Here is a 27496-nt window from a genome sequence, read left to right as displayed (position 1 = left end):
ATCAACGCTGCTGCACATATCAGTGAGTATGACTGGCCAGCCAGCAGCTACACACCAGCGTGGTGTTGACGGGGATTCATCTTGCCTGTCACCTCACATTTCCTTCCAAGTACAAACACTGCCCCTCACACCCCAGTTAGTAGAGGTAACTATGCATTGTCTCTCTGGCCCCATGCTTCACCAATCACTTGGGCATCTTCAAAAGGGAAAAAAGAGCCTGGCAGCTCTGTACTTAGCCTGCATAAGGGCACCACTGGCACCAGGGTTTCTGGCGCCTGCGGCCACCCTCCCACACATGCGCGCACCCCCTGACTGTGTGATGATGTCATCATATGATGACATCATCACGCAGCAAAGCTGGGCCCATTGGCTGGCGGGTGGCTGGGGCGGCGCGAGGAGGTTGCCCACGCTCTGCATGCTGCCCTGGCCACTTGCTTTGCCTTGCCTGCTTTGCCTGGCTCCATGGCACATGCCTCTTCCCCCGGCACCTCCTCCGGTGCCCCCTCCAGCCCTGCGGCACCCACTGCACCTGCCTCACCACATCAATGGTGGTGCCGGACCTGCATAAGGGCCATGCAAGGGCCATCCCTTTATAGGTCCACTATGATCTGACTATTTCAGCAGGGTGAGCAAATTAGGCATGCATGAAAATGAAGCCTAAACATTACCTGTAGTTATTTCACACATTCTAGATAGACTAGCTTTGGCTTCCAAGATGTAGCGCGACAGCTAGTGAATTGCAAGGGCTAACTGTCAAAGGAAATCTGTGGTGCTATTACACCTGGACTTTGAGGCAGAAGTCCCGGGCCTCAGTTCCTAGAAAAGCAGGTTGTAGCTTTGCATTTGAAGTATACATTACTGTCTAATGCGGAGGCGCAGAAAAGCATTAACTCCAGAATCTAAAATCCTAACTGCATCACTGAAGAAAATGGGGCTAATTGTATTTAATGTGGTCCTTGGCCAGAAGCCTGAAAAATGTCCAAATCCTGCTTTAAAAGGGAGTCAGCAGCAACTCGAAGATAGTCTTGAGTGGATAACACACATGTTCTCTTTTGTAGTTGCTATGATGACCAGAACCTATATTGTAGTTTGTCACCACAATTCTAAATGATGTAATGCATAGGTTCTGCATAAAAGCAGCTCACAGGTAACACTACAGGCACAGGACAAAGGGAGGCACTGAAGCAACTATTGGTGGTGGTCAGTGCCATCAAGTCATAGATGACTTATGGTGACCCCAAGTGGGGTTTTCATGGCAAGAGACTAACAGAGGTGGTCTGGCTCTGCAACCCTGGTCTTCATTGGAGGTCTTCAGTGGAGGTCTCCCATCCAATTACTAACCAAGCTTACCTTCTGAGATCTGAAGATCTGAGATCTCTGGGCTATCCAGGTCAGGGCAAAGCAACTATTACTGCTGCTCAAATGTAAAGATCAAGTGACAGAAAAGCATTTTGGCTCATGGTTTGAAAATTTATTTCGAGCATCTTAGCCATCTTCTGGCATCTGCCATCCGGCTGAAGAGTGTAAACCGTCACCTCAATAATCTGAGGGATTTTATTAATATTTAAAGGCATTTGTTAATGTTTAAACAGATTGTCAAATCATTTATGAAGCCATTTGGAAACCAGTTTGCATATGACATTATGCTTCTTCAGACTGCTAGCATCTGAAGTGATGTTTCTTTGCAGCAAGGAAGGCAATGCAGACTAATCACTGGTGCCAGTACGAACAGGGAAACAAAACTCTTTCATGCAGAGTTCGCAGGGTATGCCTGGAATGCAAACCATTTTTCTGATTCTTATTCAGAGAAGAAGCAAGTGCCACTTTTATTTTTAAGTTGATATTAAAACTTAATTGTTGTAGGTCCAAAACAATATGATTGATTTTTTTTAAAAAAAGAGATGCAGATAGAGATCAATCTTGAAAACTCAGGTTACAGTGGCCTTGTTTCTAATTTATCATTCCAGAAGACTATGAACAGGACACAAATACTGAATGTGTGCAGCATGGGCAATAAGAACTATATAACAATGTAGCTCCCCACTTCTGCAAAGCCATCATCAGTGCACAGCCATTCATATTTTCTATCATGTTGCCATAACTATGTCATGTAATATTTTCTGACACAACTTCCTTTATGCACAGTGTGCTTTAATCAAAGGTCATCAGCCTCAGCAGATACATGGCATATAGATGTGAGCTGTAGTAGCATAGAACTAGGTGCTTGAAAACTTGGCTTCAAATCACCACATTGCCATAAACCCAATGAGTGATTTTGGGTCAGCCACAGATGAAGAATGAAACAGTGAAGGGAGAAGAACCATACATGCTGCTCTGAGTTCCTTGGAAGAAAGGCAGCATAAAAAAGGCCAGTGAACAACAGCTGTTTTACCAATTTTATTTTTATTTTTGAAAATTGTTGGTTGATACTGTTAAAGACCCTAAATACATTAGGAAGTCTTGACTTTATAACTACAAGCTCCTGTTGCTGGAAGGAATGCTTTATCAATTTCAGGGGTGGCAGCATTCTTTTACCTGTGTATTCCTTTACCTGTGTGGATTTGCTGCCTCAACTGAAATGAATTGTTTAGTAAGTGCATCAGTTCACAGGAAGGGCTCTGTGTTAGGATGAATAATAGATTCCATGCCTAATTATCACATGGTACTGAAAAGCTGACTTAATTTTTAGTTACAGATTTTTGAACATTACTCGTGTCTTTCATACTTTTTCTACAGCATTCTGCAAAATGTAGACTTTTCTGATTTTTTGAAACGTGTTCTCACAATTAATTTGACATGCTTCCAAATATCTGCTTCTTCCAATGAAATGCACAAAAATAATTAAGCAATTGCATTTTGTTTGTAAAGTTGATGATTATTTCAAACACTTCAATTTGAAGAAATGTAGGCCATTTAAGTCCAGTTTCCATGACTAGATAGTTTTTTCCATCTGGTCTCTTTGCATTTTGAAAAGAGAGACTTGTGTCCTTAAAATCCACCTGGCTCTAGTTCAGGTTTCTCTCAACCTAGGTTCTCTCAACCTTGAAGGACTGCCTAAAAGGCTACATGCCACTTGCAACTTTTTATTTTCCCCATAAATCAGGCCAGAGGCCTCCAGTAGAAAGCACAGCCTAACATCAAGGGACTATCAGCATCTCAAACTGCGAAGACCACTTTGGCCTCCTTCAAAATTAACCTGAGATAGTAGCTTGCTTTGAGGTAGTTTGTCTGTTGTCTGCTTAGAGGCTCTTTCCTTATTGTTCCAGGCCAGCAAATGAAAGAAGGAGAAAAAAAAAGAGTCTGCTTGTATCTGAATCAAAGTGAATTTGTAAATCTAGACACGAATAACGTAGAATGCTTTGGGATAGCTTTGCTTCATAGCCGGTGGAAAATGGGCTTCAGCTTCTTTGCCTTGACACTTCTGCTGATCTCCTGACAAGACTCTTCAGTCTGCTTTTTAGTATTGTTTTAGGCTGTCTTTTCTGGGTTATCTTTCTAAGCATAGCATCTTCCTTCTCTCTTCCCACCGCCTTTGTCTTATAACTATGAAATACAGAGATAGTTTTAGGGCAGCACCACAATTTTAAAGGTTGAGATGTCTCATATCTGGTCCAGCAATGGTTGCTAACCTCCAGGTGAGGCCTGAGATCTCCCGGATTTATAGCTGGTTTCTAGACAACAGAGATCAGTCCCTGGAGACAATGCCTGCCATGGAGGGTTAACTCTATGGTATTATACCTTGCTGAGGTCCCTATTAAATATCTATCTATACCCATGGCGACATCCACATGATTTTTCTGGGCCCTTCACTTCTATCCCTAGCATGGGGGTTGCAGCCCAACCATTCTCCAGTCTCTCTGGTGGTGGAAATTTCAAGGTGGGAACCCCTTAGCAGCAAGAAGCCTCACCATACAATGGCCTTGACCACTCCGTGGAACATAGAATGGGTGCCATATTGGGGGAATGGTGCTTTGAAGAACCGCAGGTGTCGTTTCAAAAAAGGCCATGTGGCTCCTGAGCAATTGAGCTAAATGGTTTGGATGCTGGATACTCAAAAGCCTGCCACCTTTTCTGTCTCGCTACAGTCACATGGTGGTTCCTTTCATGTTACCAGTTTTATATGGGAGCTGGTTCTCTGAATTCCTCTGCTAACATCCATGTTTCAGATAAATGACATGGTTCAGGTTTGCCAAATCTCCCTGCTTAGCTTCTGAGATCTGATGAGTTCATACTGTCTAGGCATTTAAACCACAAAATGAGATTGTATCGGGAAGGCTGCTAAACAGTGATGGAGCATTTTCCAGAAATGCTGCAATGTCTGTCTCCCTAGGCTGACCTTTACAGATGATACATTATGTTTAGATGATGAAACTGGAAGCTTATTATTTATTTACTTGGAAAATTTCAACCTCACCTTTTGGCATAAAACCCTTAAGGAAACAAGGAAGGATATAAATATTTTAAATAAATAAAATGTAAACAAAAAACAAAGGAAGCTTACTATACAGAAATAATAAAATAAAGCCTAAAATAAAATAAGAAAAAACACCAGTGAATCAAAAGAACCGATTAAAAAATATAGCAAACTCAAATAAAAGGAGTTTAAATACCATTAAAAGCACAAGAAGTTTGATAGAATACAGTTAGCGTTTCCCTCTCTTCTGTGAGTGATACAACGTAAACATTTTGCCGATGATCCAACTGTGAGTTCCTTATGTTACTACATTGTTTTGAAAATTACACAAAACAATAACATGAGGACAAACTGGGATCTGGGCCCCTTCTTGATGTGTTCAAAGAAGAAGAAGAAAAAGGAAGGATGCATTCGATTGCTTATCTATTTTGTTTCTGTCTAATACTTCCTCCAAGGAGAAGTATTTTAACATCATGTAAACTGAGGGAGTTTAGACCTGAGAGGCAGTGACTTGCCTAAGACGGTTGAGCAGGGCCTGCTCAAGTCCTTCAGCCACCCCAGCAGCCCACCTCCTGTGCCACCCTCTGTAGATATACGACAGTCTCCAGAGCAGAACTTCTGCAGCTCCCCCTGGATTCAGACAATGGTGACAGTTATGGGATGGGTACTTCCCCCTGGGCTGCCTTGAGAAGGGCCAGGATGAGGTACAGAGACAGCATCTATTTCCGCTTCCTGCCCTCCTCCCGGAAAGTGGTGGCATCATTTCTTGTCATACCTTGGCAAGGCTAGGGCAGGCAGCACTTGCCTATACTACCCGTCTGATAGCTTTAACTAAAACCACCTCCAGGAACCTGGTTTAATTGGAGTTAGCCCCTCTCCCCACAAAAATCTGGGATTCTAAGCATAGATTAAAGGCTAGTTTAAAAGATATTTGGCAATATATTGCTTATTTTTTCTTTGCTGTAGAACTGTAGTGCTCATTTGTCTGTAATATCATTACTGAGTAATAATACTTTACATGGAGGTTGACCATTCTGAGGATGTTATTGCTACTTAGAGAATCCAATGAGCTGTTCATTTCCTGGTCCACAAGCATTTATTTGGCTTTGTGGGAGAAACAGTCTTGAAAATCAAGTCAGCCTCTATTGCTGTTTTTCGCAACACTGGAAATGTTTTCCACTTTACTAAAAATCAAGATCCAGTAGGACTGTGAATAGCAATAAATGCTGGCATCTAGGTGATCTTTGCATTCAAAAGTGCAGATTAATTATCTATAAAGGGCTTACCACTGCAGCACAGAGTAGTGGACCATGTCCAGAAAGGTGTTATTGAAAAGAATGAGGTCTTTTGTCACACAGAAGCACAAACACTCAGTTGCCTTGCTAAATGTCATGAAGCTCTAAGAATTCCAGATTAAAAAAGGATTGTTGTTCAGATATGCTTGCAAATGCTCCCCAGTTCATAAGCAGAGCACCCATGCATGCTGTCCCAAAACTGGTTGCTAGGACTGAAACCCAGAGGAGATCATAAACTGATGTCCTAAGTAGGAATGCTCAAGCACCTGCCCTTCAGCTCACTTTCAGTTCAATAGTGGTGATCAGGCAGCCAATTGGTTAACAGACTGTTAAGCTGTTCACAACCTGTTTGTGGTATTCACAGGAACAGGGTACTTGCAGCCATCAGAAGCTGCTAGAGAATTTGGGGGGGGGATGGGGAGCTGAATCTCAGCTAATCAGCTGCAAGTCAGGTTCTTTTGATCTCCCAGCCGGGAAATGTTGCCTGGAAACTTTGCTGCCTCCAGATTTGCTGAGATGCAGCAAATTTTACTTGTGTGTGTGATCAGAAGCCCAGCTGTTTTTCTTTCTCTTTTCCAGCCCCAAACTATCAGCATGAGCTGCAGAGAAAAGAGAGCAATCAGCTTTTTCTCTTCTAGGTTTTTGTAATTCAGGGATTAAAAGCATTCCCCCCACCCAGCTGGAGGGAGGAGAGGAAGGAGCTCTTTCTACTCTCCTTTTTGCAATACTGATATGAAAAGCATTGCTTCTGTCCCCACTCAGCTTGGGAAAAGAAATAAGCTCTTTCTCTGCCTTCTGCAATGCAGACATCGAAGCATTTCTTTTGTTCTTCTCTGCTTGGAGGTAGGGGTGTGCGCTTCGGGAATCTAATTTGGGTAAAATACTCGAACTGGACCTGATCCGGAAAGCTTCGGAATTTCCAAATCGAGGTCAGCATGTGGAATGCTTCGGGAAGCTTCGGGAGACCTGGGGGGTTAGGTTTAAAGGGCCCTTTCGCAAGTGGCTGGGCCCTTTAAACCTAACCATTCCCTCCCACCCTTTCCTCCCCACCCCCCACTTACCTGGCACCGGCAGAAGGGAAGGCTGACCCTCTCTGCAAGCCAGCCATACTGGCACACTGCTGGCAGGAGGGAAGGCCCTCTCTGCCGGCCAGCCATGCAGGACGTGGCGCCGGCATGAGGGAAGGCCCTGTCTGCCGGTCAGCCACGCTGGCCACGGTGGCAGCAGGAGTGAAGGCCCTCTCTGCCAGCCAGCCACGCTGGTGGTGGCGGTGGCAGGGAAGGCACTGGCTGCACAAGGTAAGTGGGGTGGGGGATGTGGTTAAAGGATGGGGGTGGGTGTTTAAGGGTGGGGGCAGCCTCCCCCTCCCTTGTCCCCATCACTTCAGTATGCTCCGAATCTTTATGGAGCGTACCGAAGCGACCTGAAAACCCGGGGATTTCCGGATCTTTTCCCCACTTTGGGTAAACCCGAATCTTTCTGGGTTGCACACCCCTACTTGGAGGGAGGAGTTCCTTGTTGCAACATAACTGTGTAAGAGGATTGCCAGCCCCCTGCTGGAGGTCGGGAATATCCCCTCCCCAGCTGCTGATCATCACTCACCTGGCTGGATGAGGAGAGGTGTGGGGAGGCTGGATGGGACATGTGGTGAAATGGCATGTACCATGGGGCTTTTGATGACTCTGCTTCTGGTTCAAATTAGAAGCAAAGGGGTCTCAGCAGGCCCAGTTCTTTTGGAACTGGTCCAACATCGCAAAACACTATATCCTGGGCTTATTCTTTAGAGACCCCATTGAGACCCCATTGCTTCCAGTTAGAGCCAGAAGTCACATCATCAGAAGCCCTGTGAAGTGCTTGTGTGCTTTGTGCAGGTGCAAACAAGAAGAACCCACCCAGCAATCCCTGCCCCCAGGTTTGAAGATAAGGGGACCTGGCAACCCTGCTGTATAACAATTTTGTTGAGGTGCTGGGGACTCCCAGCTGATCACATCAACTGAGTCAGCTTTTGGCTAATGGGCAACTGCAAACTTGTTCTGCAGCCATTTCAGTTGCTGAGTGTTATCTAACTTTCCTTTTTGGCTTATGGTGTGATCATTAGTCTAGAACAAGGTAAGTTCATCTACTGAACAGGTTTGGAGAGAAATTAGTGACATTCCTAGTCTTGAGAGATTCTATGCAGGGATTCAGACAGTGAGCCACCATCCAGTTCTGGCTATGATCCTATTTATTTTTATTTTCACATATAAAGCATATATCCCCACCTTTCTGCCCTCAAAAGGCCTACCAAGGATGCTTAAAAATTATTACATACCTAATAAAGGCATGTTTTAAAACCATTAAAACCAACCCTCTACATCATTAAAACAATTAAAACCAGAGCTAAAATACATGCAAAGACATAAAACAACAATCAAAACAGTGGCAGGAAGGAAGGGTCACTGAGAGAATGTCAAACAAAATGAAAAAGGCTGAATCCACACTTACCGGCACAGCTCTAAGCAGGCGGAATGAGAGCATCTTTCTGGCACGTTTTATGATGTCATCACGCCATGATGCCACTCTTGTGGCGCAATGACATCATAAAATGCGCCAGAAAGACGCTCTCCCTTGGCCTGCTTAGCGCTGTGCCCGTAAGTGTGGATTCAGCCAAAGTCTTTATTTGTTGGCAGAAGATGGCAACAAAAAGGAGAGAGAAATTTTCCTGGGGAGTGAGTTCCAGAGGTTTGACACCACAACCAAGAAGGGCCTCTTCCAGGTTGCCACTTGCCTAATCTCAGGCAGAGGCACTCAGAACACACCCTCCAAAGATGACCACAGTGGTCAGGTGGGGTCATCCTATGAGTCCCTTCTGCTAAGATGGATCGTATGACTGCCTCCTGATAAATCTTTCTTCAAGGGCGAAAGACTTCCTCCCACAGAAAATGGCCTTCTGGTAGAAAAAGGCTTCCTCTGAAGAAGAAAAGTTAATTAGTGGAAGACTTACTGGAAGGAAATCATAAGATCCAGTTAAGGGCAAGAGTGTCACAGGATTGAACTGACTGTTTCCCCAGTTCTCCTCCTGCTTTTGGTTCACCTCAAACTCAATAGTGGAATCTGACATTCAAAATGACAATACCAAAACATTTCATGCTGTCCCCCACCCTCTTGCCTGTCGTTCATGCATCTCAGGTGTAACACAGGTCCAAATGACCCTTTAGCACATGGTTAAGCTCATTTCAGCAACAGTAGCTCACACAGGTCAGCTCTGTGTTGCCTGGAGTACTACTCTATTATTACTCTCTTGCTCTCTTTCTGGCTCAGGTTGGACATGGGTCAGTACTCTAACTGAAATTAACACAATATATTCTACCAGTTGGGCGTAATTATCTCCCTCTGATTTCAATGGTGGAAGGAAAAGGCTGCTTGACAATGATGCACATGGAACTATTAGAAGAAAAAAAGCTTTTAAAAGGGGGAAGAAAAACACATCATGATCCGTTTTCATTCACTAAGCATCTCTCAGCATGCCTGTTTTTTCCCCCTTGAATACTGCCTATGATAAAGCTACTGTTGTGCTTGGGAGTATACCTCCCAAACCCAAGCTGTAATTCCTAATGGAACAGCATGCAGTCTCAGAACCATATTTAATGCTGTTTTGATGCACAGCTCAAAGCCTGAAAGAGATGCTCCCATTCAGGCTAACATTCCTTGCAGTCAAGGACTTTCCCTATGGCATCTTTTGTGCTATTTCAATTAAATGGTGTTAATTAAAATGAATAGCCTCTTGAGTAGCATGTTTTATTGCAAAATATGCACAAATCCAACCATTTGCATAGTCAGTAGTTCTGTCTCTAATCTGTCCCACACAGAACTTGTTTGGTCACCAACCTGTCCATACAAGGACCATTGCAGAATAGCAGAAAACGTGAAGCATAGATTTGTCCCAAAGGTAGGAAGAGGAGAGTTGCTTCTCTTTTCTAGGATTATTTCCTATTCTTTCTTATTGAAATCTAAAGTTTGCAGCCCAGGATCTTTTACAACTTTGCAAGAAATCTGGGTGTGCAATTCTCACTCTATTTGCTTCCCTGGAACCCCTAACATTTTATTCTCTGATACAACCCCTTTGTAATCCAGCTCTCTATATGGCATTAGAATGTGGCTGCAGTTGTGACAAAAGCAGATACTATTCAGCAAGATAGATTCATTACTCTTTTGGTATAGGCAGTTACTAGATGTACCTCACCAGAGTCACGGAGCCACCTGTGAGAAGGATAAGAATATATGCACAATATATTCCCTGTAAAATTCCAGTGGTGCCCTCTTAACATATGAGTACTGCTTTTCACTTTGCAGCCAAAGCTGCTGCTGTTATGGGCTTTTATTCTTTATGATTGTAATTTTGTAATAGCACTATAACATTAAAATGTTCCCAGGACTCGGTTTATCTACAAAAGCAAAAATAGCTCTTAACCTTCCTCAGAAGAAGAACAGATAATTAACAATTTGCTCATGAAAGACTGGCTGGGCAAGAGAATGTGAAGTAATTAATTCAGTTGGAAACAGAAGGAAAGGAAGAAAAATTAAAGGAACAATAGCTTTGATAAGCCTCAACAGGACTTTAACTGTCTCTGGCATTGCATTTACATTTTAAGTTTTTCTTTTTTAAAAAAATCAGGTCTGAAAATGGTGGAAGGGCAAGTGGGCGAATACTGAATTGCAACAAATTCCCAATGATGTCATGTTGATTATCCATTAAAAGTGAGTGAATAAATGATGACAATTCCAGACAAAATAGCTACTGTGGAAGCACCCAATAAGTTGTTGTCCTGTCAGCTGGGTTTGCCAACTCCAAGTTGGGAAATTCCCGGAGATCTGGGGTGGGGGTGTGAAACCTGGAGAAACCTGGAGAAAGTGGGGTTTGGGAAGGGAAAGGACCGTGGCATGGCATAATTCCATACAGTCCACCCCCCAAAGTAGCCATTTTCTCCAGGTGAACTGATCTCTGTGGCCTGGAGACCAGTTGTAATTCCAGGAGATCTCCAGCCACTACTTGGAGGCTGGCAACCCTACTGGCAGCCTATGTGCTGTTTCTAGTGCATAATCACAATCAACTAGTATTCTTTCTTTCCATATGCAAATGTGACTATCTGACTATCTCCAGATATCTTAATACAATACAGAATAAAGTCCTTGTCAAATTTTATTGAATCTGATTTGCACGCTGTGTCATACATTGGAAGAAGATACTCAAATGGTCCAATGTTTTCTGGAAGAATTGCAAAGCTTAGCTGAAGTGTGGGGCCTGTTCTTGGACTTTGGGATAGTTGTTTGGCACTCTTGACAACCAGTTGGAAAGCAGAGGTGGCCACCCAGAGGAGGGTCATGACAGTTTGGCTTGGATGTTCTATTGGTAGGGCAAAAGGGACAGGCAAAACGCTACATACAAATACACATCCCTGACAATCCCACATTTTGTTCATGTTGTTATTTTTAAAGAAGCAATGCTCAAAATATTATACTGTCAAATATTATACTATCAATGAGTGTGTATTGCAGTTTCCCATTCAAATGTTCCAATGGATTTAAATGTCTCTTTGCAGACCTATAAGTGCATATTGCTAAAGGGCATTCCAGGATTTACATGACACTGCCAATTACTATACATGTACAGTAATTTACCAGTCCTGAAAGAAACTTTTATCTAAATGGCAGGAATTCCCAGTGGTGATGGCTGTTGCAATGAGTGCAAATGTGGTCTTTACTAGGTATGGTCAGATTTCTCCTGATCCACTCTTTTATTGTTCTATGGATTTATTGTGCCCCACATACTCCCTTTTTTGTTCTTCCAATTTCACTTGGAAAACTAAAAACTTCTAAGAAGAAACAGATTCAGCTTCCTGTCCTCTCCCCCCGCCAAGTTACTGATGTGCATAATATTGATGAAACATAATGCAAAATGGAATATTGATGTAATGCTTTGCCCTATCACATGTAGTATCATTGCACTAAGAGCCCCTTTTTTGCACTGAGCTTCATCAATGCACCCAAGTGTAGACTGAGGGCCAAGCTACAAGTGACGAATGACACTTGAACAGCAAGTGGATTGAGTGGAGCGCAAGTGAACAGGGAGAAATACACTTGCCATTCAAGTGTCATTCGTCACTTGTAGCTTCACCCTGAGACATCAGAACCTGGATGGGAAAAAAGTTACAGCCTCTGGAGTAGTCTGTATGAAGCCTTGAAACAACAGCAACAACAAAACTGGAGTTCTGTTTCACAAAAAGGACCAGACAACTTAAGACCCTAAAACATACACTGAAATGCTTGTGAATAGTATTGCATAATAATTCTTACTGTTAAATATTCAGCAGGTAGCATATCTGAACAAAACAATTATATCCAGTGCCAGGTAGCTAGCCTGTACAAGCTTGCCCAACTTAACTGTAGGGTTGTAGAAATCCAATTGCTATGGTAATGTTTTTATTGGATCATGGGGAGTTGGCAGAATTACGTAGCAGGTTTGGCTCCCTTTGGCATAAATGAGTTGCTGATTTCATTGGTAACAGATCAGTTTTAGTAATTTTTGCTCCCTTTCGAGGCATGTGTTTGGCTTGATATAGCACCAGCAGTTTTCTTGAAAGTGTGACATCAAATGAAATAACAATAGACTATATTTTATTAATTTATTTTAACATTTCCCACCTGTATTAATTATGAGCTTAGTCTGGAATAACTCTTTTAAGGATTGCACTGTAAATCCCATACTGTATAATTCAGAGCCATGCCAGCATATTTTAAAAGTTGCTGGTATAGCACTCTATTTATTTATTTAATTTATAATCCACTAAGCCTGTGTGCGAGCTCAGAGCAGATAAGTACATAGATACAAAAAACAGTTAAAACAAAAATAATTGTGAAAGTACAGCATTTAAACAGAAACAAGGCAGCTCATATTAGCATCCTACATAGCACCTTGAGCCCACAGGGCAGGGCAGTTAAAACTCAGCCAGTGTAGGGTTGGGCACATATCCCCCCCCCCTCCACTGGAAGAGGCCTGTTGGATGATTCATCTGCCTCAACCCCTATAAGCCTGGTGGAACATCTCCATCTTGCAGGCCTGGCAAAATGATAGCACATCTTGTTGAGACTAGGCCTCCTCAGACAGAGAGTTCTACCAGGTAGATGCCAGGACCGAAAAAGCCCTGGCCCTGGTTGAGGCAAGGCGAACCTCCTTGGGGCCAGGGATCACAAGTAGTTGTTTGTCTGCTGATTGAAGCAGCCTCTGGGGATTATAGGGCAAGAGGCTCTCCTGTAGGTATGGTGGTCCCTGTCCTCTAAGGGCCTTTGTCTGGCATAGCTGCCCACACTGGACTCAGCAAGGCCCCCTCCACCCTGAGGGCCCCCTTACATCTGTGGCTGCTACGGCTGGCCCCAGAGACTCATGTGGCATCCTGGGGAACCAGGAGGATGCCAGGTGAGCCGCTGAGGTGGAAGATGGCTGTGGCTGATCCAGGAGTCGGGCGGAATCAGTGGAGAAGGAGGCAGCCCACCATGAGCCAAGGGAAGCAGGAGAAGCTCCGATGAAGTGGCAGCTGTAATAACAGGAGCAACCTCCTCTGGGCTTGCCTCCACAAACCCCTAGAGGCTCTGCAGCTGCTGAGGCAGACAGAGTATGAACAGAATGGTGTTGGGGAAGCACGCTGGGCCGGAGAGCTGGAGCCACCCCCACCCCATGCCGAGACAGAGCAAGGAGGTGGGCTTAATGGAGGGGAAGGGGCCAGCCAGGACTGACAGGCCAGCCAGCACTAGTACACCCAAATGACCCAAACAGGGAAGATGAAAGCCGCTGAAGCACTGGAGGATGATTGGGGGAAAGGGAGGAGAGATGAGCTGGGGGAAGCCCACAATGGGGATTGGTGGAGGGAAAGTGGGGAGGAGAAGCCCAGAGGGAATAAAAGTCTTCCTCCCTGTGAAGCTGGGGGTGAGGAAGGTTGACATGGCAGAGCAGAGAGAGAAGCATGCCCCATCAGGTAGGAGGAAGACAGCAGTGGAGAAAATCCCTCGCCTACCAGTGCCCTGAGGCTGAGGGAAGAGGCAACACCCCTCCAGGGGTCAGAGAGCAGCATGGCTGAACAATGGGGTAGTGAGGGGGGCCGGAACAGGCCAACAGCCTTAAAGTCAAGACTAGAACCTTGAATCTGACCTGGAACTCCACTGGGAGCCAGTGCATCTGGCGCAGAACAGGTATAATATGAGACTGGAATGGAGTTCCAGTCAAAATATGCACCACTGCATTAGGGACCAGTTGTAATTTCTGGAGGAGATGCAAGGGCAGCTCAGTGTAGAGCGAGTTACAGTAATCCAGCCTGGAGGTGACCATTGCATGGATCACTGTCGCTAGATTGCAGGTCAACAGGAAGGGGGCAAGTTGCCTGGCTTGATGAAGATAAAAGAATGCAGACCACTAGCACCTGCTCAAGAAACGCCACGTTGAGGGCTAGAAGCTGGATCACCATACCTGATAACCCATGGTCCAGATGCAGGATCTCCATCTTCACTGAGTTCAACTTCAGTCAACTCAGTTTTAACCACCCAGTCATGGCATCTAAAGCCCTGGACAAATTATCCGGGGCAGAGTCCAGCTGGCCGTCCATCAACAGGTAAAGCTGGGTGTCAGCATACTGATGGCAACCCAGTCACAGACTCCATACCAGCTGGGCAAGAGGGTGCATATAGATGTTGAATAGCATCGGGGAGAGTGTGGAGTGATGTGGAGACAACTATTCCCCAAGCACCACCCTCTGTCCCTAACCATAGAGAAAAGAGATCAGCCACTGTAAGGCTGTCCCATGTATCTCCACATCCCCACTCTGTCAACACACTGCCAGTATAAGCCTGGTATGGATGTACCAACACAGGAGCCAGAAATTTGCAGTGCCAGGATCATGAAGGGGGAAAAACAGGATTTAGTTGGGGACCTAAGCGCCCTCATCCGTGTCTCATCCCTGGTGCCAGGGTAATGTTACATCAGCAAAATGTTGGCATAAGTGTAACCGACTCTCACTGAACTTAGTTCAGACATAATGCAAAATGGTGGTGCCAATGTCTGTGGCTTATTTTGAGATGCCAGATATTTAAGGTCCCCCCCTTCAGATATTGTTAGGTTTATTACTTCTAAAAGCATGGCCTGCCATTACCATATAGCAGAATAGATAGATAGCAAGTAAATGCATGCATGCTAAAGACTATCATGTATCTAATAAGTCTGGCAGAAGTATAAATGATTGTTCTGTCTCTTCCTTTGCAGCACACGGTATATTCTTACTACCAGCAATGCCATATATCAGAGACAGGCAACACTGAGTGCTGCATCAGAAATGCATCATGAGTCCTAATTATTTTGCAAATGTCAGTTTCACTAAATTAATCTAATTCATTTATTAGCTCTTTTGCAATTAATTTGTAACATAATATATTTCAGCATATACTAGCGCTAAAGAGCTACTTCCCTCATTTCCTGCTTTGAAACGCAAACATTGTAGTCTGGGCCACAGCTACAAATGTCCATGTTTACCTCTCATAGCTGCATCCAGTCAACTGATGCTATTCAAGCTTTGTTGGGCCTATGTGAGGATGGAGCGTGCCTTTAGTTTCTCAGGTGATGGGGTAAAGATTTAATTGCAAACAATTTGGTGAGACATTATGGTGGTGGAGATTGCCATTAAGTCTGGAACTGGAACTGGAAGGGGCAACTGGAAACCTTGCATACCTGCATGACTCACATATAGGAGCTTCTGAATTTTAAGTAAATGAAAAATAATGGTTTTACCTGCTAAGGCTGGTAGAAATAATTAATCTGATCTGAGGAAGAACTAAGGAATAAATTAAAACTACTAATTGGATTGTGTATTTTTTAAAAAAAGATTGGAAATGTGGTAGGAGGAACATTTTGATGCTACTTCTAGGACAAAGTGAGAATAGCAGATGCCAAAGAGAATACATCGACAATACACAGAAAAAAATTCAATAATAATAATACTTTGATGAAGGAGCTGAGAGTCTGGTGTTCTATCATGAAATAGAAGAGCTAAAGTCTGAAAAAAACAATCACATCTATTTGTCCCAGAAATTCTTACCTGGCAGAAAAGCAGATTAATTACTAGGTCAGAATCCAAGGAACTAAGGTACCAGCAATGCTATTGTAAGCAGAGTTACACCCTTCTAATTGATTGATCGATCGATCGAATTTTTATACTGCCTCTCCCTCAAACAAGGCCCAAAGCAATTTACAAAGATTAAAATAGCAATAAATGACACATGTTAAAGATCATCAGAACACAAACATTAAAACAATATAATCCCAATAACTGGGACAACCCAAAATTAGGTGGCAAAAATCCCAAATACTGTGTCATGCCTGGTTAAATGCCTGCTGGAACAATTCTGGCTTGCATGACCTGTGAAATCTAAAGAGGTCCTGCAGGGCTCTTATGTCATAAGAAAGAGCACTCTATCTGTATGGGGCCACTAAATCCACCAAGTCTTAGAATACATCTTTATATCTTAGATGGGTATATTTAGGATTGCACTGCTATTTCTGTACATTCAAGGAGAATTTATAGAACAATCCTAAACAGGTCTGCTAAGTAGCCTACTCAGGTCTTTTCAGCTGGGTTTATTCCCATGAAAAGTTTCTTAGGATAGCACTATCAGACAGTTTTTTAAAGGGAAAAAAAAGATGTTTTTGTTGCATAGGAAACAGCTTTTGAAACTGCAGATTTCCAAACTGTTTATGACATGGTACTGGGAGTGCTCAGCTATTCAACGGGGGAAAAAATCAGAATTGTTACTGGATATGAACAAGACTTTGAATAAGCTTTAAGTATCTATTTGGATTATGGCCTCGGTCAATAAAAAAGTACCACAGAATATTACTGGCTCTGTGTATTTCCATCATCAAGATTGATGTTGGATGATTCTGGCCTTCAAGGAAAATGATGCCCCTTCAGAACTTTTGCTTAGCTGAAGAATTGTTAATATTTTCCTGGCAAAGTCAGCACCAGTATACTTCTTCCTTAATGAAGACACAAACCTTCCTCTTTGCATTAATGAAATCCCTTCCAGCTATACTGTCAGTATAGCTATACACTCATTATTTCAGCAGAAGGTATGAAATAAGCAAGCATGCGGGGGTGGTGGAGTGTGGGAGGGGAAAGACTTGGTACTCTACCTGTTTAGTTCTCATTTTGGAGTCTGCTGACAGATTGTTGTACGTGTAATGGGCCTGTGTGACTCCACAAAAAAGGACTGCCACTATTCCTGAAATACAAAGAAAAGACCAGAGTCAGCTGCTTTTGTTCCCTTCTAGAGTGTGATCAAAGGAAGAAAAAGGGGAAGATTAGCCTGCCTGAAAGCTAATTAAATTGTGTTAAACACTTTTGTGTTATAACAGCATCCTTCAAATAAGCTAGCATATAGCCTTGGTAAAAATAGCCGGAGGTCAAGATTCTTTGCTGTGACATTGCACTGTTACATACTTAGTCCAATGCACATATCCATAGATCTCTAGTTTAAAGTAAATCTAAAGACTGTTCAAATTTGCTGCACATTCATTTAGTGAAAAAGAAGCTAAAACGTAATAGTGACAGCTAACAAGCTGGTAAAGTGGAGTTTAGTGGTTACTCTTAATTAAGATGGCATACGATTGCAGCCTACTAAGTTTATTCTGACCTGAGTTTCCATTGTCAACAGGGGGCATCATCTACTGAAATTAAAACTTCGTTTAAATGTCATTAGCCTTAATGTAGATGAAAAAAGACGATTCTTGTAGAACTTTCAGGGGTGCCATTTCAAATTTCAGTGTGTGGGGGGAAACATATGGAGTTTCAGCACATGGGAGATGTTTTAAGTCCCTGCTCCTGAACACTCTGAAGATTAAATGGCAAAGAGCCTATTATCTGGGCCATGGATTATCAAGTGGGACTTGAAACCCAGATATACAATTCTAAGCAGAGTTAACTTTCTCAGTCCATTAAACACACTCTTAAGTACCAATGTAACACTGCTAAGGATGGCAGTGTCAGGGTGCAATTCAGCCAAGTTTTCACTCAATCTCACCCAGCATTGCTTCTCATTACAGCCTCCATCTCAGGTCGGTTTTGTACATGATGGTCCCATGATTCCCAGATTTTGTGGTAGGGTTATGACTCTGAGCTTTTGTGAGTCACAGCTCAACGTATCTGAAGAAGTGAGCTGTGACACACGAAAGCTCATACCCTACCACAAATTTTGTTACTCTTATAGGTGCTACTGGATTCTTGCTCTTTTCTACTGCTACAGATAGACTAACATGGCTACCCATCTTGATCTATCTCCATGATTCTCAGTACAGCTTTTTTGAATGGCCAAAGGGATCCTTTCTTTCTGCTCACCAAACATGATGATGATGATGATGATGATGATGATGATGATGATCATCATCATCATCATCATCATCATCATCATCATCATCGGTGGTTGAATCCAACCCTTAGCTTTAGAGTTTCAGGCGTCAACCTTCATATGGATTAAACCACACTAGATCTTTCTGAGATCATTCATATCTTTCAAAGTGCTATCACTTACATAGCATGTCTTTAAAAAATTATTCATAATGTTACAATGATTGAAAATGATAAAAATGATTCATAGTTCTTTACTCGTTAAAAGTTAGCGGAACCTTCATCATGTGGAACCGGAAATAACAACATCTTGCTTGGAATTTTCGACTAAACAGAATACTCATTTAGCAAGGAAACAGAAACAAAATTAAATGCAAAAGAAATATTGATCTTATTGTTGCTGCAATTTGGTAATTTCCCTCTCCATTGCTGTTCTTACACACGAGAGAAACTGCAATTAATTTACTGCCAATTCCATCACCCCCTTTCAGTATTATATGCTGAATTTGATCATCATTGTTGACTGAAGCAGTGGCAGTAGCATGCTTGGAGGATTACAATGAGCCATGGCACCAAAGTAAGAACTGAAGGGACAAAATGGAAACATGACAGGTGGGTACAATAGAAATTGTCTCTCAAAAAGTTATTACTCTATCAAACTATAGACAGGAAAAAACCTCAAACCTGATAATAAAAAAGATGAAAGTCTTGTGAACCAAGTCTATTTGCAGGTAGCAAAACTCCCACTGTGCTGACTTCTTTGATAATGAATAAGAAATAAGCTTAAAAGAACTGGGAATGGGTTTTTTTTAGCTATATATGTGAACATGTGCACATATAATGAATTCTTTCTTCTAGACACTTGAATAAGGAAAATGATACAACACTCTGAACACACAGAACTACAACACTCCTTACATTATAATACCGTTGAAATTTGCAAGACATAATACAAATGAACCATTACATTTCTTAATGGCCTGCTGAGATAATGCATCAATTTATAAACAAATTCTAAAAGAAAGAATAGTCATGTCCTCAAGGGACTCTTTTGCAAATGGGCAGTGGGGAGTTACACCTTTAAATTACCATTTTAAAACTAGATTTTTCCAACTGCTTGATAAATGTGGGTCACATGGTCTTTACCTTTCAGGGTTGGGTACACTTCAAAAGTTTTATAATTGAACAATTGAAATCAAAAGACTAAGGGCACAAATTCAATTTTTGACTACAGTTGGTAGGGTGTGGAGGATCCAGTCATGTGCTACAGCTTGACGTGCTGATCCTTCCCAGTCTTCTTGTTAACCAAATGGGGTACAGATGTAGGTCCCTTTACTTCAGGGCAACCCTCTTGTGAGTCAAGTTAAACTTGTGCACTTTTGGGCGAGCTACATTTAGGATTACTGTTTGCTGTATACCGGGGCCCCAACTTGAGTAGTGCTTCATAAACAGGTAAGTGGAACTTAATAGGAAAACAGAACAAATACACCTTTATTACAAAAATATGATGTGGAAATAAAGATGGCAAGAAGCATAATGAATGCCAAATGCTCAGCATGCATGTGGGCGCACATACCACAGATGATATGCAATTAAAACCTATGCCCTAACCTATGCTGAGGGGCAAAAAAGGGGTAAAGATCCTGATAGGAAGAGGAATCTGGAAGGGTCTGATGGAAGGAGATGGAAGACATGCAGCAACTCTGCAGGATGGATTATCCAGGCAGTGATTGGAGTTCAAAGGCTGAAGAAGGTGATCCTGCTATAAAGTTACCAGGGGAACTGGAGCTACTTATATGGACTGCCAATCCCATTATCTGGCGCTTTTGTCCCCTTGGATCAAGATTAGGCTGCAGGGAAAAGTTTGAATTTTACTGAATTCTTCAAAATTGACTGCTTCCAAATTCAGACGGGAAGATTTGAGGTGCTTTTGCTCAATCAGAAGCGATATGTTCAGGGGACAAAAGAATGGGTTGGATTAAAGACTTGGTTTGGTGCAGTTGATGAGATTGGATAAGGGAGATTTGCCTATCCTTTCATGCATTAGGGCTATTATTATGACAATCTTGAGGATGCCTACAGGGTTCTGGATAGGGAAGTGGTTGAGGAGATTGCCTGCTAGGGCATGTTTTTTGCAAGAGGGACTGCTTCCCTTTTTGCCTGTGGGAGTGTCCAGCAGATTTGGAGTTTTCAAGGGACCCAGTCATGCACCCTTGTGTTTTGCTTTCACATATACTCGGGCCCACCCCTTTAAAAATCATCATCATCATAATTTTTGGAAGTTTTTGCAAAAATAACTTCTGAAATTGGTGGCCACAATCCAACAATATACTAAAAGTCTATGCTCAATCAATGGTATTATCTATGAAAAGGGAAGGTCTCCCAATTGTTTGTAGTTTTGTCATTTTGTAGTCAGCCTGGCCAACCTCCTGAAACAGCATTCTTCTAGACTGTGGCTTTTGACTGCAAACCAGCTACAACAATTAAGTTCCATTAAAATAATGGGACAAATACACTGCAATTAACTGATGCCGTGAGGAAAGGCCACAATCCAAGGAAGAACATTCACTTTGCATGCAGAAGGCCCCTGGCATCTAGTTAAAAGGATCTGATCAGCAGGATTTGAGTCCAGTGGGACCTTAAAGATCAACAAGATATTAGAGTTTAAGCTTTTGAGAGTTAGAGCTCCCTTCGTCAGACATGAGTAGGAATGGAGAACCCTGAGCTTTTATTTCCCAGGTAACAGTAGATGGAGTGTTACAAGGGAAGGCATCAGGATCCTAAATCCAATGTAGAGAGGTCAAACAGGTCAGTCCCTACACAAAAGAATAAATTGACATAAATCTGACATTAGAAATCACAACAATCAAAAATCAGTGGGAGGAGTTTTTAACCCCCCCCCAGGACATTCCATTGCTGACCTAAAAGTGCCTGTCCTCAAACAAAAAAAAAAAAGCTTCAGGGGCAGATTTCAACGTAAGATTGCTGAACTTGAGTTCTTTAGTTCGTTTACAAGTTCAGAACAAAGGAACCCCACCCAGGATGAATGGAGACATAGCATTCTTATCTCACTACAGACACTAATTTCTGCTCTAATCCAGCTGCATTGGTTCTTTACATCCTGACATCTTCCTTTGCTACATCTTTGCATCTAATTATGTTGCATTGTATTTTTATATCCTAATGCCCTTCCTTGTAACAACTCTTCCACAATTGGCTGGGATAGAAAGATCTCCATGTCCTACTCATGTCTGAAGAAAGGAGCTCTGACTCTTAAAGGCTTACACACTGAAAATTTTGTTGGTCTCTGAGGTGCCATAGGACTCAAATCCTGCTGTTCTACTGCAGACCAACATGACTACCGACCTAAAACTAAGGATCTGATCGTAAGTGATGTGAAAAACTCTGCCTGAGACCTTGGAGAGCCGCTGATTGATAATATTGAGCTTCATAGACCAATTGTCTGACTCAGGGTAAGGCAGTTTCATGTGTTCACATTGCTTTCTATGGGAGTTAATCACGAATCATGACTAATAGCATTGAGGCCAGTGGCTCCAAGAAGAGCAATTTGCTGACATCCTTACAACTCTAATGTAACTACATGCTATCCTAGTTCTAGAATTTAGAATCGCAATAATGAGATGAAAAATGATAGAATTCTCAGTTTAGGGGAGAGATCAGTTGGCTTTGTATGTAGGACACTACAAGTTAACAGCCTATCAAGGCTGAAGTAACTGCAAATGTTATACAGGTGTGCTGTGTTGGAAATATTTGATAGAATGATCTCTTTACATAACAAGAAAATACATGCCATGATCTCTTGTGGGTAAAAAGAGTCCTCTTGAAATAAACCTGAATTAGTACTTCTAGGCAGTTTACATCAAATCAAAACCGTGGAGAAAATACTTTCAAGTAGAATTTTAATTGGAACATCCTACACAACTGAATGTCAAAGTGTCGCTCTGAGGCTTTTTTCAATTGCATTGCACCAATGAAAGATGGGACACTTGACAGTGCTCAGGCTGACAGGAAACATCAGAAGAGTGGCTGAGTTAAACATGTAGGGCACTTATCCAGGGACCTGACACTGCAATGACATCGAAGCACACAGAGATTGCATCCTGTTCTAAAGACAGCTGAGAGTCTTCAATTGTAGTCACTGGGGTCATTGACATTCCAACCAGGCTACTGCAATTCAACAGATCTTAACTTCATACACTATCATTTCAGCAAAACTGGAGCTTGAATTTTGTTCTCTGTGTCCTACAGTGTTGAGTTATAAATAGAGATGTGCACAAACAGCAATACAAACAAAAAAAAGCCACGAACAGCCCAATCTGCTGTTCGCGAGCAAACTGTTCATGAGGCTTCGTTCCCAGCAAACATGTGTTCGTTCCAAGCCTTCTTCATGGCGTTTGTCAGGCATTCGTAAAGCCAGACAGTCTGGCGCCTTTCAATCAATTCCCCTGGCAACATAGGCATGGACTCTCTGAACTCTGTCTGAACTCCTTCTGGCTTTCCTTCTGGCTTGTAACCCCTCAAAGTAGTTTCCAGCAGATAGTCCAGTTTTTGCCACTGTGAAAAGAAAATGAAAAGAAAGGGAGGGACCCATGGATCATGGTTTTTCCAGGGTCCAATCTCTCTGAAACTTGGAGGGTCTTCAGAGGACAGTGAGGACTATGTCCCCTATAAATTTGGTGGGTATTGGACATTGGAAAGGTCAGTTTGTACCCCTCAAAGTAGCTTCCAGCAGACAGTTCACTTTTTGCCACTGTAAACAGAAAATGACATGAAAGGGGGGAACCCACGGATCATGCCTTTCCCAGGGTGCAATCTCTCTGAAACTTGGGGGATATTCAGAGGACAGTGAGCACTGTGTTCCCTGCAAATTTGGTGGGTATTGGACATTGGGAAGGTCAGTTTGTAACCCCTCAAAGTAGCTTCCAGCAGACAGTCCACTTTTTGCCACTGTAAATAGAAAATGACATGAAAGGGCTCCCCCATGGACTCTCCTTTCCCCAGCTCAAGTTCAGCTAAGTCCCAAGGGGGCCATTCTGGCTCCCATGAACCTCCAACTATGAACATATTCATGAACATGTCATGTCCGTTGATGTTTGTGAATCTCTGTTCGTGGATGGCAACGAACAACGAATATCATGTTCATTTTTTTTCCTGTTCATGCCCATCTCTAGTTATAAACAAGATTGTACTTGATCTCCAAGAAACAAATCCTGCAAGTTCATAATAGAAGAAATATAGAAATAAGAATCCTCAAGTCCGCTGATATATGTGCATGTTTGTGTTTGTATGCATGTATTTGAGTGTGTCTGTGTAAAATGTGATTGCATGGATCCTGGATGAAATGAAGGCACACCGAAAGCAACCCCCAGGACTGTGCACATAGTGATTCTAGCAGGGTCAGTATTTTTTTCAAAAATGGGTCAGAATCATTTCAAACAAATTGGTGGATATGCACTAGTTGCCAATTGGACTGTTATTTCTATATTTTTGTAAACTACCTTGATAGAGGGTGTAATGTTTTGCTAGTAAATAAATTTGTGTATTTAATTTCTGCTTGTTAATGTGGGGTTTTTAGAGTTTAAATGTAGGCTTTTGAAGAAAGAAAGATGGGGGATAGATGGATGAGTGGAGTGTAATCTGATTGGACAATTCCTGTACCCTAAGGAATGGAGTGAACTGCAGTTTTAGTCAGAGAGCTGAGAGGAAGTGTTTATTCTAGACAAAACAGGCAACCTGTGTGGAAGCCTGAAAGAGGTTTTATTCTAGTTCAGTCAGGCAATCAGTATGAAGCCTGAACAGTGTGTTCCTGAGAGAGTCTATGTGTTTCTCAGAGAGAAAAATTATTCTATCTAATCATGCAAACTGTGTGTGAGCCTAAAAGAGAATGTCTGTGTATATCTGAAAGATAAATTAATCTATGTAGTTCAGGCAAGCTGTGTGGAAACACCTGAATGAATCTGTCTGTGTGGATGTGAAAACAGCTTATTCTGTTAATGAAGACCTGTGTGAAAAATTACTTTGTTTGACTGTGAATATACCTTTGGTGGTAGAGAGTAGACATGGGCATGAACCCAAAAAAATTAACGAACCTATGGTTCGTGGTTCGGTGCTGCCGCCAGGAAACTTCCACTCGATACAATTAGAGCCACCAGTTGACGTTGGCCCAGTGTACAAGGGGTTGGCTGTCAGAACTGCCTATCAGGGTTTGCAGGGATGAGATTGGAGTGCCCATGGCTACAGAACACCCCCTTCCTCCTCCCTCCCCCCCGGGTGTCTTCTCCCATGTAACCAATTGTAACCAATTTGCAGCTCCATGGTTGGAAGGAAGACCTGCCGATCAAGGTAAGCTGGGCTTCAATTCAGGTTTCCAGGGCGACAGAAGGAGTGCAGACAGAGTTCAGGCATTCCCCCAGCTCGTTTCCAAGGGAATTGATTGATGGTGCCTGACTGTCTGGCTTCACAAACCACGGGCGAACACAACGAACCGGGCTTCCAACAAATGCTGGTTCATTGGCCATGGACCCTCATGAACTGCTGGATCATGAACAGACGATCAGGCGATTCATAGGTTTTTTTGGTTCGTAATGCGGTTCGTGCCCATGTCTAGTAGAGAGTACCCTCAAGTCCTAGCTGACTTACGGTGACCTCTGGCAGTTTTTTCATGGCAAAAGACTAACAGTAGTAGTTTCCTATTGTCTGCCTCCACAACCCTGGCCTTTGTTGGAGGTCTCTCATCTAATTACTAACAAAGGCTGATCCTACTTAGCTTCTGAGATCTAGATGAGATCAGGCTCACCTGGACTATCCAGATCAGGGCCAAATATACCTTTAAGAAGATATAATTATATTTGAAACTCCCAAGCTTAAGAATTATTCCAAAACAAATATGCTTGTCAAAACTCTGCAACCATCATGCTTATGTACTTATACATAAACTATACTTTTGTTTAAGAAAAAAGATCTATTTTAAAGCTTCAACCATTCTCACATGCTGAGCATTTTGTCAAAACTACCACCTATAACAAGCCTTTCTATATTACAAGTTACAAGTTGCCTTTGGTGGCAGCAAAATTTTTTTGAGGGAGTCAGGGAGGCAGCAATATACAGGTCACACAAACACAAAAGAGAAGGTGTTCTTGAGGTAACAGTTTGGATAAGGTAAAGAACACTACTTTAGAGTACGATGGCTGTGACCAGAGCCCTTCTGAGGTAAACGTTTAAGATAATGTAAGGAGGAGCTGAACTAAAGGTTCAAAGGCAAAGGCTTAAAAAGTTTTTAAATGGTTTAACAGCAGGGCAAATCATTACCAGGGGTTAAAAAATTAACAAATCATTACAGAAGGGAAGTCTGGAACAGAAGTATTTTAATTAATCAATTAATTGGCAATATCTGACCCACAATAAACTTCATGGATCATAAAAAGGAATGCTTCTAAGAGATGCCTATACCAGAGAATGAAATACCATGTACATATTCAATCCTACCAATGAGAAGGAACACCAAAGAGTGTGTCAATGATTTTTAAAAACTCAGCTGGGGCAGTTATACCTCCACATTCCATAGGTGATAATCAGGTGTTCAGATAGAGTAGATTCCCTTTTTCAGAGTCCAGTTTGCATGTTATTCATATATCAAGTTGAAGCTGTCTTTTCAACCATGCTTGGCAACTTTTTAAAAAGCAAGGTTGTTGGTGGTGAATTTTTTTTCTGAATTGTATACATGTTGCTTTATGCAAGTAGTTTACAATTAGATTGGGATTTATCAGGCTTAATTTGTCGACTGCCAGGGCACCCAGAAACACATAATGTTGGTACTAACTGATTACCATGGGAGTGCTATAAATAATTTCCTAGGCACCACAATATTTTACTGTTTGATTTCTGTCTCCTTGTTATACTTTTATCCCATCCTTCCTTCCATGAGCCCATGCTGTGGGCTCCATTTTTTCCTTGCAATAGTCCTGTGAAGTAGGCTGAGGAAGAATGCCTGGTCCTCTCTGCTAAAACTTATTGTGTGAACCAGTGGGGAAAAAATCAAATAGTAGAATTAGGCTGTGCTGGTTTTAACTTGTGATTTATTTATGATAAAGCAATTTCCTTTCAAACATCTTTTGCAGTTTTCTTCTATTTATAAGTATCAGTTTCATTTTCTTGTAATGTTATTTATATATATATATATATATATATATATATATATATATTAAAAATCCTTCTAATTAGATCTGAACTTGGTCTTTTGGTTAAATTTTGGTTTTAAAAAGAATTTATTACAGCCACAATGCAAGTGCAAAAATAATCTGTACACAATACCCCCCCCCCCAAAATTAGTACTATCACTTCAGACAATTTATAAGTTAAAAGAACAGTATGAAAAACACTCCAAACTGACTGAAGGGAGAGACTCTACAATATGTTACTTGGGGTGTGAAAATATAACATGTGCCAGTTATATTCTTGTAAGTTGTACAGTATGTTCTAGCTGCCTAAAAATGGAATTTACCTCGGGCCTCAGGCACTGCAGCCGTAGTTGGTAGCCTCTATATTTCTACTGCAGCAAACCTCAGTTTTCCCAAGTCTTTTATAAGCAGTTTGAGACCAAAGTATTATTCCAATTCTCTTCAAGAAATTATAGAATCCAACTCTAACTTGGCATTAGAGCATTCACACATCTGGAGATTTTTGCATGTCTAATAGGTGTCAGCGTTTGATTTCCCCTTCACAAATTTCTCTCATAGGAGTTACAAACATGAGATCATGAAATTTATACAGCAAACTTAAAGAGACTTTTAATATTCACAATAGGATCTCCTCAGCCCTTTTCACCCCCTTGGAAGCAATTACCTTTGTCTGGTGTAAATGACTGAGATAGGATTTAGACCAGTGGTCCACTTTCCTGCAGTTTTGTGGGAGACAGTTTCTATACCTATGTTAAGGGTTCTGAGGTTTATTTCAAGAGTTTTAACTGTAAGATTTAAAACAGCCCATTTTCAAAGTTTTAATAATCAAATTGCTAAGAGTTATATTTTCTGCTCTTCAAGTAATCAGAGTGTGCCTTAGATTATAACAACTCCCAATTTCAGCTTCCTAGCTAACATGAAGATAATGTAACCACCACCTGGGGAACACTTAAGCTCCATACAGACATTCTTAATATAGTTACATTAAACCTGTGTGCATGTATATGGAGTTGGGAGTGGGACTACAGAGGCAGGCTCTACCCCTGACTTGCATGTGTACATTGAACCTGGTGTGCAAAGACTGCATGTGATCTAGGTTGCTCCTTATGGCAGGGCCCCTGATAGTACATGAAGCACCCCATGTGTTTTTAGGTGACAACACCTAGGTTC

General features: G+C 42.1%; 1 protein-coding gene across 1 annotated transcript in view; it reads right to left on the bottom strand.

Moving 5' to 3' along the window:
* Positions 1-27496, bottom strand: part of SLC9A9 (solute carrier family 9 member A9) — a 417613-nt gene that overhangs the window by 221532 nt on the left and 168585 nt on the right. Inside the window, exon 9 of the mRNA XM_054983875.1 lies at positions 16919-17007. Coding sequence (XP_054839850.1) covers positions 16919-17007 — 89 coding nt within the window. The remainder of the gene's footprint in view (positions 1-16918; positions 17008-27496) is intronic.

The sequence above is a fragment of the Eublepharis macularius genome, chromosome 6, assembly GCF_028583425.1.
Source record: "Eublepharis macularius isolate TG4126 chromosome 6, MPM_Emac_v1.0, whole genome shotgun sequence".
Taxonomy (NCBI): Eukaryota; Metazoa; Chordata; class Lepidosauria; order Squamata; family Eublepharidae; genus Eublepharis; species Eublepharis macularius.
The sequence above is the reverse complement of the archived record's forward strand: the minus strand, read 5'-3'. Positions and strand labels throughout refer to the sequence as shown.